At 35.5% G+C, this 12846-nt stretch overlaps 1 protein-coding gene across 1 annotated transcript in view; it reads left to right on the top strand.

Moving 5' to 3' along the window:
• LOC106770428 (TMV resistance protein N-like) overlaps window positions 1-5752 on the top strand; it is a 9180-nt gene extending 3428 nt beyond the window's left edge. The window contains exons 3-5 of the mRNA XM_022785158.1: window position 939; window positions 3442-5035; window positions 5384-5752. Of these exons, the coding sequence (XP_022640879.1) occupies window position 939; window positions 3442-4973 (1533 nt within the window). The 3' untranslated portion in view covers window positions 4974-5035; window positions 5384-5752. The remainder of the gene's footprint in view (window positions 1-938; window positions 940-3441; window positions 5036-5383) is intronic.
• Window positions 5753-12846: the final 7094 nt, after the last annotated feature.

Raw genomic sequence — 12846 nt, 5'->3', positions numbered from 1 at the left:
ATATATATATATATATATATATATATATATATATATATATATATTAAAAAGGTGTGAAAATTGATGTGAAAAATTCTAGAAATAGTAAATATAAAAGATATACTAAAATTAAAATAATTTACTTATTTATATATTAATTTGTATAAAAGAATTGGTAGAGCTCAACGATGGACACAATCCACTTAAGCTTCAATTTTAACATTCAGAGGACAACCATTTTACTTTGTGAGTTAGTTCTTATAAGATGTTAAGAGTAATGTCATTTTCATTTAAATTTTTACATTTATTTTTATGAGATGTGAGAAGATAAATAAAGATATATAGTGGATAGCTTTTGAGCTATTATTATAAATTACAATCATAAGTTTAATCAATCCATAATAAACTGAGTTGAAATTATTAGGATGTAAATTTAGATATAAAAACAAAACATGGTAAATTTTGTGAATTTTTATAATAACTATCAAATTTATAGCCACCATAATTTGGTTAGTTCACAGTATGATCTCTATAAAATCCCCAAATATCATATGCACATATAATATAATAGGATTCAGCTATTATAATATGTAAAGAGATAGAGATAACAATATTTCAATATTTATACAGTCATCCAAAATGAAGAGGAAATTAAAACGAAATAAAACTCAAGTACAAGTTTCCAAAGTTCTCCAAAATGCAAGGCTAACTAAACATTAAAAAGGCCTAGGGAGTGTGTTCCAAAAATACCGAACATGGAAAAAATGAAAGCTAGAAGTTTTTCAAAATAACAAGCTATTCAACTAAAAGCTAATAGAAGTCCTAAGCACTAGGGGCTGGGTCTTCCCCAGTCTCCAAAGCTTGCTCCAATGGTATATCATCACCTACTGCTCACATCCAAAGGATTGGATGATCATTGCAAGGAGGAAGGCAAACACATGCAACACATACAATGCAAGGGTGAGCTAGGTCTCAAACAATCATACAACTCATTTCAAATCCATCTAGCATTTATTTCATAAAACTCATCAAAACAAGCATCCTATCATGTTAAGACTTCTAGACACGTCCAGACATAGAATGTATGTAGAGTTGGGGCGGGTTGTGCACTTGTGGTGGCCTCTACTGCTTTCCAAAGCCATTATCGAGGGGTTTCACCCGACCACACTCAAGGTTAGTATGTTACTGCGGAATAGACCTCCAGTGATAGCGCCTACCCTAGGACCTCCCACTACTCCCACCACACGCGTCAATCCTCTCTAAGTGAGAATGAAAGACTGTTGGAGTGTTAGGGATAACCCCCCATATGGAAGCCTCTCACATTCATTCAAATACACTAACTAATCTCACCGAGAGATCTTAATTCCATATTCAATCCGACCACCTTAATCACATGATATACCTTTTGAATCCAAATATACATCCAAGGCCATATTAAGTTATACACACATTATACAATATCAACCATTCTTAATTTGCAATAAAATTAGTACATTTGCCGACCACTGGGAAAAATGGACTGAGTGTCAGAGCAGGACCGAGCACCCTTTGATAGACCGAATGGTCATGAACTGGCATGGCTCAAGGGAGACAAACCCATCTATGACCAAGAGCCTTCACAAGACTGAACGGTCATGAGAAGAACCCATTCTTCTCTGACCGAGAACACAATACCGAACGACCATGAGAAGAACCCATTCTTCTTTGACCGAGAACACACAAGACCGAAAGAAATACAAAGCCGAGAGCAATACAAGGTCGGGAGCACCTAAGACCGAGATTAATACATGGTCGAGAGCAATAGAAGGCCGAGAGCACCTAAAGACCGAGAGCAATACATGGACGAGAGCAATACAATGGCCGAGAGCACTGTAGGTGGATAAAACTGCCCCAACAGTCCAAAAGCACTGTAGACCTCATTTGCTCAAAATCACTACCTCACTTCCTCCAAATGACCTAAAATTAACTCTAAAGACACTTGATTTCCTTTCTAACAGTACCACAACAGAATTTTCACACCAAAACAATTCCAACATACACAATTTCAGCATTTTAAATCATTCCAAAACAGCACACAGTCATCACACACTAAATTTGCATATCAAACCCTTCCATACATGCATTTCAAGTTAACTAAAAATCAAAATCATGCTTCCAACAACATACCACTACAAAGTTTATCATTCATGCACATCTTATCATAAAATCAGAATTAGAACTAGCTCCCCTTACCTCTAGTGTAGGCAACCAAGCTCAAAAAGGAACCCTAGACTACTCGCTTGCACTCCCAAAATGTTAGAATCACCTATAAATCATCAATTGATGATGGAGAATGAATTTTAGAACCAAATAGAAGTTAGATTATGGAAGAAAATGAAATGGGATGCATGCATCAAGGTTAATCGCATGCTTACAACCCTAGCACAAACGAGAAAGGGGTTTTCTTACCGGTTGGAAGAAACGGAAAACCAATCAGTAGAAACGTTGCTCTTGAGGTCCTGAAGGTCTAGATAGCTTCAATTTAAGAAACCAACGGTTAGAATCTTAGTTGAGATGGAGAGAGTGGTAAGACAAAGAAGAAAAAGAAGAGTGCTTGAAAAGGAAAGAAGAATTGTTCTTCAAAAACACTATTTAGCTATGACCTTAATGAAGTTAAGTGTTTTTACTTTACTAATTTTGTTCAACCTAACCTATCCTATGCTGTCATGTGTACCCACTTTTTGTTATATTTTTAAATATAGAGTAAATAGATACTGTAACTAAGAATTTACAGAAAAAAAAAATAGAGAAAATTGCTTAAAACTTTATTTTAGTTTTTCTTTATTACCTGATTCATTTACTTTTTGTGGCAGAGTTTACCCAAGTTGAAAAGGCTAAACCTGAGTTGTTCTGGGAAACTTACTAGATTACAAGACCTTTCCATGTCACCAAATATTGAAGAAATAATTCTCAATGATTGTCCAAAGCTGATTAAAATTCACTCTTCCATATTACTCACAAAACTCAATTGTTTACGTTTAGATGGATGTGATAATCTCAATAGTGTAACTGTTCCCAGTAATATTCTATCCAGATCACCAGGACTCATTCTTCTTTCCCGATGTTCCAAGCTTGAAATGTTTTCAACCCGTCAACCCAGATTCCCTCATGTGAAACTGGAGCGTCAACGTGGAACTTTCTCAAGATCCCTTCGTGAGAAACGGGAGTATCAACTTGGAACTGTCTCAAGTTTCCCTCGTTTGATAAAACGTAGAGCTCTCTCAAGATCCTTTGTTAGGGATGGTCTGGGTGAAATTGATGATTTTTGTGAACTTCATAAGTTGGATAGTGCTTCTAATTCGTTCTTAACAATACCCGATGAAATTTTCTCAATTATTTTTATGAGATATGTGGAAGAAGAAAAAGAAGTGACTAATAATAATATATACGTATATGATGAAAGGCCGATACAACTCACTGGAGGTGTGCCCTTAAATTTTCAAAGTCTCAAGAGGCTCTGTTTCATAGATCTCTCAAACTGTTCTTCCCTTACAATATTTCCATTTGACCTTTCTGAGATTAAATTCCTAAAGAAACTTCGTCTCAGTGGTTGCTCAAAATTGGAAAATTTCCCCGAGATTGAGAACACCATGGAAGATTTAGCGGTTCTCCTCCTAGACTGCACAGCCATACACACACTACCTTCATCCTTGTATCGTTTGGTAGGGCTTCAAGAACTGAGTTTGCGCAGTTGCTCGAATCTTGAGATTATTCCATCTTCCATTGGAAGGCTCACCAGACTATGCAAGTTAGACATTACCTACTGTGCATCACTTCAAACTTTTCCAAGCACCATTTTCAAATTGAAGTTGAGGAAACTTGATTTGTGTGGTTGCTTTAAGTTGAGGACCTTCCCAGAGATCATGGAGCCGACACAAACTTTTGTTCACATTGACTTAACAAAAACGCTTATCAAAGAACTCCCTTCCTCGTTTGGCAATTTGGTTAAGCTTCGATCCCTACAGCTCAATAGTTGCTCTGCTCTCGAGTCACTTCCAAACTCCATTGTTAATCTAAAGCATCTCTGTAAACTTGATTGTTCGGGGTGTTATAAATTAACAGAAATCCCAAGACACATAGGTCGGTTGACGTCATTAGTGGAACTGTCACTGAGTGAAAGCGGAATCGTGAGCCTTCCTGAGAGCATTGCTCATCTTTCGAGCTTGAAATCGCTTGATTTAAGCGATTGCAAAAAGCTTGAATGCATCCCACATATTCCCCCATTTCTAAAACAATTGGTGGCATTGGATTGCACATCTATCAGAGGAGTGATGTTAAACTCAAATTCTCTTGTTCCAAACCTCTCAAACTCTAAAGAGGGTTTCTTCAGATTTCATTTCACCAATGCTCAACAACTGGATTCAGGTGCTCGTGCTAACATTGAGGAGGATGCAAGGCTTAGGATGAGCGACGATGCGTATGGGTCTGTGTGCTTCTGTTTTCCAGGGAGTGCAGTTCCTCATTGGTTCCCTTTTCGCAACGAAGGACCTTCAGTGAGTATAAATGAAGATTTAAGTTTCTGCAGCGATGACAAGCTAATTGGTTTCGCTTTGTGTGTGGTTTTGGGAGTATTAGATACGAATGATATTAAAAGCAGATACAGTTCTTTTGGTTACAGCCTAAAATTTGAATGTGACGATGATGGCACACATATAATTCCAAATAATGATGTGTTAAACAACTATTTCACATGGGGTTATAGTCCCAGACTCCTTGATAAAGATCACATATTTATGTGGAAATTTAACTTGGAGAGCCTAAGGAGGAGAGGCATGAACCTTAGGCTCTGTGATGCTCGCAGCTTCACTTTTGAGATCAGTCCATATCATTATAACTCTCAGTGGCCAGATTACTACTCCGTTGTGAACGAGTTAAAATCAGTTGTCAAAATAAAAGAATGCGGGATGTGCCCTCTTTATAGCAGCGGAAGCAATGTTGCAGAGTCTTCAAGGTAAACAAAGGAAGATAGGAAGAGGAAGGCTAGTCTCTTGCTCTTCTGCTAATTGGTCTTCCCTTGGTGAGTGTGGCTTATCACCAATACTTGTTAATTACAACTTTCTAAACTTTCAACTTTTATTATGAATTTCTCATTTTTAATTTAGGAAAATGATATTTTAACACTATTTTTTGACACCATTTTGACACTGCACACGTGTCAAAATGTGGTTGGACGATTTCAAATTAATAAAATAAACTTTGGCTTTTTTCTTCCAAATATACTTCTGCCTTAACTTTTTTAATTTGAAATCGTCCAATCACATTTTGACACGTGTGCAGTGTCAAAATGATGTCAAAAAATGGTGTTAAAATATCATTTTCCTTTAATTTATTTTGTTTTATTTACATTTTGAATGGCATTTTACAGGTGGATTCGTTCAGACAAGATTTGTAAGTTATTGTTAGATAGAGTTTGATGTTGACGTAAGTTGGGTTGCTCCATTGTCCCAAAGTTACATTTTGTTGAAACTCTTAAACTCTTCATTCGTTAACTTCTTTAGCATATTTAGCTTTCATTTGCAGCGAAGGCATTATGAAATCTTGAGGAGCTGCATTTCATTTGCATGGGTAATTCGTAATTATTATCTTATGGATTTCTAAGTTGTACTCTCTCATCTCTTATTCGTGGGATTTCTTAGTTTTGAGGAGACTTGGTAAGTTTTTGAATCCTAAATCCATAAGCATAAAATGTACTTAGTCATTTCTATCTCAGAATACAAAAACCTCCAATTGTATTTCAATTATGTACAGTAATTTATCATATTTGACAATATTCAGAAAACTCATGTTAAACATTCTCATAAGAAATTTCATTTTAGAATAATACATCTTAGATTTCATATGAAAATTGTTTTTTTATTGTTTTCGTTTAAAATACATCCTTACCCAATTAACTCAATTAAATGACAGGAAATTATGAGGATAATATAAAAATTTCGAATACTTTGTTAAAACAATTTAATAGAACTCAATGAAAAATATCATCAAATTTATAAAAGACTTAAACTTAATTAAACCAATTTTCTTATTATAACATAACTTCAATGTAATATTCAATAAATTATATATTTAATAAATTGTGGAAAGATGGACTTGTGCATTGTATGCGTCACTTAACGATTAAGCTACAATATACCCATGTTGTCATTTAAATTTTTATTTGTTTTCTTCATAATTCTCTCTATCGAACTTCAAAGAGCTTTATTCTTGTTTTGTTGAAAGGTGTTAAAAGGGTTTTCTTTTAAGTATTGACTTGTAATTTTTGAATCTCTGCTAATTACGGTTTAATTTTCAAAATCAACGTTTTTTTTTTCTATGCTTCTCAGATAAGTTTGCTTTCCACTTCTTATTTCATATTTCTTAATTTATGATGCTTATAAGCTTTCCATAATTCAATGTAATTAACGTGTAAGAAAAAAAAAACAGAAGGCCACGGTTTTAAACAAAACTGAAATGTAGACTTGTAATTTTTAAAAGATGCCCAATATATCACCATGAAATGAAAAATAGTGAATACTGAATAGAAGGGTTGTCCTACCACAACAAGCCAAGCTATGGAAAACCAAAGAAGGTAGTTAATGTTAGTAGTTAATGTTAGTACCGTGAAATGGCAAAATGATTGTCCAACTAAAATATTTGAAAGCATAATTTGTTAGAATAAACTTAAATTGTAGAGATTTATTATTTTATTAGTGTTGGGTTTTTGTAATATTTGGTTTGATTTTGATAGAGATAAAATAAAATTAGTTGATATTTTATTGTTAGTTTTTATTATTTATACTTGACTCAAAATCTTATTTGCACCTATTTAAAAATTGTCAAGGTTCAATGAAAATTGCCCCCAATGAATTGAAGAGTAAAATTATTTGTGTGGGTCAAACTTTATTTTAACAAAATGATATCAGAGCGGAGAGTCAAATACTGTGAGAAAAAACAAAGCGGGAAGAGTCTAAGTGTTCGAAAAAAAGAGTAGAAGAAAAAAGAGAGAGAAAGAGTAAGAGATGGCTAATCTTGCAAACAGTGTTTTCCTGGTTCATTTGGCAAAGTGAGTCAACTATGGTAATTGGAATCTGTAGTTGATATTGGATCCCGACGTTTGGGATGTTGTAGAGTGTGGGAAACGAGAACCCACGAAGTACGAAGAGCAGATCCAAATTTTTGCGGTGAAAAAGACGCGAGTGAAGGACAGGTTCTACGAGATTATAGACGAGTCCACAACGGTGAGAAGATAGCGAAAGATGCATCTTCAAAAGACGCGTACAGGGGACAACTGTGTTAGGCAAGATCAACTTCAAACTCTGGGAGGGGGAGTTTGAAATTTTGAAGGAGAAAGTGGCAGATCAACTCGGCAGAAATGGAGAGTCACTGCCTGCCAGCCGAGTTGTGGAGAAGAGTTTGAAATCATTGATAGATGATTTCGAGAGTTTTGTGTGCATCATCAAGGAGTTGAAGGACCTATCAAAGCTCATGGTTGAAGACTTTGACCGGGTTATGGAGGCACACCAACAGCGAAGATTTTAGCCACTAGTTCAAGTGCTTCAAGAAAAGTTTCACCTGAAGGGGAGAAGTTCAGAACACTCAAGGCCTAGACGATCCTGGGAGCAGAGGTCAAGAAAAATAAGGAGAAGAGGTATGGGAACAAAGGTCGAGAAGAAGAAGGAAAGAGGTCTGGGAGCAGATGAAAAATTTAAGTTTATGGGGGAGTTTTGTTAGGATAAACTTAAATTTTAGAGATTTATTATTTTATTAGTTTTGGGTTTAGTAATATTTGGTTTGATTTTGATAGAAATAAAATAAAGTTAGTTGATATTTTATTGTTAGTTTTTATTATTTGTACTTGACCCAAGGCCCTATTTGCACCTATTTCAAGGTTGCTTTAATGAAAATTGCCTACAATTAATTGATGAGTAAAATTATTTGTGTGGGTCAAACGTTATTTTAACATAATTGTGCTATCAATTTGAAAGGTTTCCACCAAAAGATGTATAAAATAACACTAAATAAAAAACATATTGTCCCACTCCAACTCATATCATACTTGCCATACAGAGAGAATTAGAAATGGAATTACCAGCTGTAGTACAATTTTGCACCTAATTATTCAAAACTAGTAATTTAAAGGAAACTGAAAAGTATAGTTAAAGACACCATAAAAAGGTATACCGAATGACAACATAATTAAAAGGTTTAAACCTCTTTTTGGTCCCTAAGTTATGAGTGGATGTTCAGTTTAGTCCCCACTTTTAAAAATGTAAACCTTTGATTCCTAAGTTATAAAAAATGTATCAAATGAGTTCATTTTTGATGTTCATGGTCAAAGTACAAAGAGCAATCTAAAGTGTTGTTATTATTAAGAAACAAATAAGTGCAATCTAAAGATGTAGCAGTTGTTAAGAAACAACCAAAAACAGTATTTCAAGTCAAAAAAGGACTCATTTGATACATTTTTTATAACTTAGGGACCAAAGATTTACATTTTTAAAAACAGGGACTAAACTAAACATCCACTTATAACTTAGGGACCAAAAAGAGGTTTAAACCTAATTAAAAGTAACAAACAAACTTGGTGGCCATGTCCATCAATCATTCTTCATGATATATAATTTATGTAAGAAATAATTTAGTGTAGAACCTTTATATCAGAACCTTAGACTATAGACTATTGGAATTCACAAGAGATTTCAACCTCATTCTAGAAACCACACATAAAACATCAAGAGTTAATGTGAAGTTCTAACATATATTGACAACCAAACTCTTCTTTCTTTCTAATCTCAAATCAATCTTGCATATATGAAGGTATATTATTCATTCATTCCTCATGTAGCTCACCTTATCCAATGTTATGATATTCATGTCAAGGTCCTATGCATGATTTGTTTCAAGAGTAATAATACAATGACACGCCTACGTGTCAGTTACATTCATATGACACGGTCCACGTCAGCGTTTTGGAAAAAAAAAGTGCATAGTGGATGAGGGTAAAATTGGAAAAAACAGAATTTGGGAAACGTTCTTCTTTCGCGCTCCTCGTTAAAAAATCCATTTAGGTTTTCTTTTGTCATAAGCATTCTTCTCCTTCAGTGGTGCCCTTATTCTGATTTCTACTTCTTCGGTGCTTCAATTGGTGCTTCAACCGCTGGTGCCGCTCCCAATCTCATCTCTCGATTGTGAGTTTAAGGTAGGGGTTTTGTTTTTTGATCTCTCCTAAGTGAGGGTTTTTGTATTTTGATTTTGTGTTTCCTTTTTGAAGTACATTGTGGTGTAAACTCATTTCTGCAAGATTATTTCCAGTCCAAATGCTTTATCATTTTTTATGTGGGAACCAAAGACAAAAATGGTATTAGTGAATTTTTGGTGGGTTTTATGGGCTTAAGGTTGATTTGGGTTAGGAAAGAAATAACATTGTGTTGATTTTTTGGAATGTAACCAAAAACAATATGCTCTGGAATATCACATTGTGGTGATATATATTGGGTCGTAATATGTGCTCGTAATATACAGAGGTGGCAAAATAAACAAGTTTTATAGTTAAATATAGAATAAAAATTTGAAGCTCGTTGACATTCTGATAATGGTTCAGCACTTCAGTGTGGTGTGAATACAAAGTGGATGAAAAATTGTACCCAGTGATGTTGTTTTAGAGTAGCAGAAGGAATTGGAGTAGAGACAATTGTGACTTACTGAGAAAATGTTGAGAGTGAAAATCTGTTGAGGTTTTAGAAATGGAAGTAAATAAAATGAGAGTGAAGAAGACAATTAAACATATGGTGTGTGCATTTGTAGTTTGATGTGTAGATTGTTTAGAAGAAATTGACGAGCTAGTCTTCGAAATGAAGACAGACAAAAGAAAGGAATCAAACCCACACTGCACTCTATAGATGCAATTCCTCATTTTTGCCCATCCATCCATGTGATTGCTTTCTAACCACTCTTTATGCTAACCTCCCTATTTAAAACATGCCTTTATATATCATCCCCATCTTTTCCACTTTCTTCCCTCCATCAATGTTATGCCTTGTGAATGAAATCTTTACATGAATCATTCTAAACTTACTGAATTTTATCTCTTTTTATTCAACTGGGAGGGGTTATAATATATTTCTAGATCTTGTCAGTCTAGCAAGCTAGTTAGTTATGATATTAGAAAGTTTTTTTTGTGTGATTACATGTGTATGACTCTATTGTTTGCCAATTGCAGTGATGTAGTCTTACTTAATTTTTCACCATTGCTAGTGTTGTCGAGTTCACAAGGTTTTTTTCCTGGGTCCAATAATTGATTATTGGCAATTTTAAATTTAGTCCTTTTGAAATTTTTAAGCAAGATTGGATAAGCTAGAGGGATGTAGTTGCTTGGAATTTTCAGAAGCTATAATCAATGTTAGGAGATGGTTGTTTTGTTTGAAATTTGAAAATGGCTACGAAAACTAACGGAATTTATGACCATTAGGGACCTTATCTTCCACGGATGTGAGATTCCAAGAGGTAACTAAGAATTAACCCAAGTCGTCCTCAACCTAAGGTTAATCCTAGTTGTCCTCGATTGAGGATCGACTCGAGTCATCCCTAATCGAAGGTTAGTCCAAGTCCTTTCAAAATGGGGTAAGCCTATGTCCTTCTAAAATCGAAAGTCGACCTGGGCAAAAGGACAACCGAATTAGTCTCCATCGAAATTCGACCAAGTTCACCCTAGGTGAGGATCGAATCAAGTCGTCCCTATTCGAGCTTTCACCTGAGTTGCCTCATTCAAGGATCAACTAGAGTTGTCCCGTCTGAGGGTTGAACTGAGTTGACACCATCCAAGAATCGGCCAGAGTCATCCTCATTTGAGGGTCGACCCAAGTCGTATTCGTTTAAGGGTCGATCCAAGTCATCCTTATTCGAGGGTTGACCTTAGTTGTCCTTGTCTTAGGATCGACCCGAATTGTCCCCAACCAAGGGTGGGTCCGAGTTGTCCCTGATTTAGGGTGGACCTAAGTCCCCCCCACTGAAATTCGGTCAAGGTCGTCCCTAACTAAAGTGGACCCAAGTTGTCCTAGACCGGAATTTGGTCAGGGTCATCCTCAACCCAAATTCAACCCGAGTTGTCACCGACTGAGTTTTGGTCGAGTCGACTGAGACAAAATTTTGACTAAGAACGCCCCAAATGAAATTTGGCCAAGCCAGCTCAGGTCGAAATTCGGTCGAGCTGGACTCAATGAAAATTTATATGAGTTAGCCTCGATATAAGGTTTCTCGAGTTAGTCACAACCAAAATTTGGTCGAGTTGGCCTAGCCCAAATTTCATGCGATAGGATCCCCATTAAAGGTCCAAGTCAGTGATAGACGGGGCCCAAGCCCATCATTTAGGCAAGGACCAATTACTAGAAGAAAGACAAATAAGGCTTCACAATGACCTTGAAAGCAAGTCAACACCTCTTTTCACACTTCAAAGAGAAACTTTAGGACCATCCAGCAAAACACATCATGGATCAAATTATCATAAGATGAAGGGAAGAAAACTTGAAACATCAAGTGGGTGGCGCTGAGCGCCAACCCGCTGCCGCTCAGCGCTAGCAGCGTCCATTTCCAACACACATGAAGCTTCTTCCAGTTGGCATCCCAGACTTTAGCACACGTTTTTCTCACCTCTTCCACGTGGCCTTTGATCCTCTTTATGCGGCTGATCATCAGCCTTGCTTGTACACGCCATAGAGAAGCTTAGATTTAACTATAAATTCCATGCTTCATCACTTTGTAAGACAGTTTTGGAATATATGAGAATTTTTACTGATGCATTTCCAACAATTTTTTCTGCATCGAGAGTCAATTCCTTTGCTTCCCCATTCACCCCTATAGCTTCCTTCCTTGATGGATGGCCGCTTGAGTTATAGTCGCTCCTCTTAAGCACTTCAACCATTTCAAACAGCCACCAATCAGCTTCAATTCCGCTGCCAAATTTCCCCCTTCCTCCATTGATCCAATTCACATCGATCTGTGATGATTCACACACCTGGAAAAAGCTATCAACCAGTCTAGATCGAAGCTCTCCTACTCGGCTTAGATCGAAGTTCGTCCGAGTCGACCCCAATCGAAGGTCGATCTACTCGACCAAGGTTCAAGGTCAGTCGAGTCGACCCCGAGTGAAGGTTGATCGAGTTAACCTCAAGCAAAGTTCAAACGAGTTTTTCCTGATCAAAGATCGAGCCAAACTAACCAAAAATCTAAGATGGAATTAAGTTAGCATAACCTGAAAGGGCCTGACTTAAAGAGTCGAGCCGAATCAACCCAACCAATATCTAATGGACCTAATAGTCAGATATATTAGATCAATCTCACATAATTAATCTCATTGTAAAATTAGAATAAATCTAGTTGTAATCTTATTTAAATTGGATTGAAAAAAAAAATATAAACTCAGTTAATTTAGTTAAAATGGATCTGGATTTTAATCTCAATATTATGTTATAAAGTAATAAGTTTGTTAAATTCCCAGTACCAATAACATAAACATAATTTAATTTAATACTGTAAATTTTGACAATAGAACTTCTTCATATCACTATGGTCTTAATAGTCTTCACACACAACACTCTTGTTTTGTTAATTTTCTCTTGTACTTTGAAAAGTTGATTATATGTAATCTAAAGATAGGTTAAAATCATGGCTTTAAACTTTGGAGTGGTGGATCTTGACCAATAATGTTAGAAGAGATAAAATAATAGATTCAAAGAACACATAATTGAATATAATTATAAAACAATCACAAACAAATATATATATATATATATATATATATATATATATATATATATATATATATATATATATATATATATATATATATATATA

This window comes from Vigna radiata, chromosome 8 (assembly GCF_000741045.1).
Source record: "Vigna radiata var. radiata cultivar VC1973A chromosome 8, Vradiata_ver6, whole genome shotgun sequence".
Classification (NCBI taxonomy): domain Eukaryota; kingdom Viridiplantae; phylum Streptophyta; class Magnoliopsida; order Fabales; family Fabaceae; genus Vigna; species Vigna radiata.
Note: the sequence above shows the minus strand (reverse complement) of the source record. Positions and strands in the feature narration are given on the sequence as shown.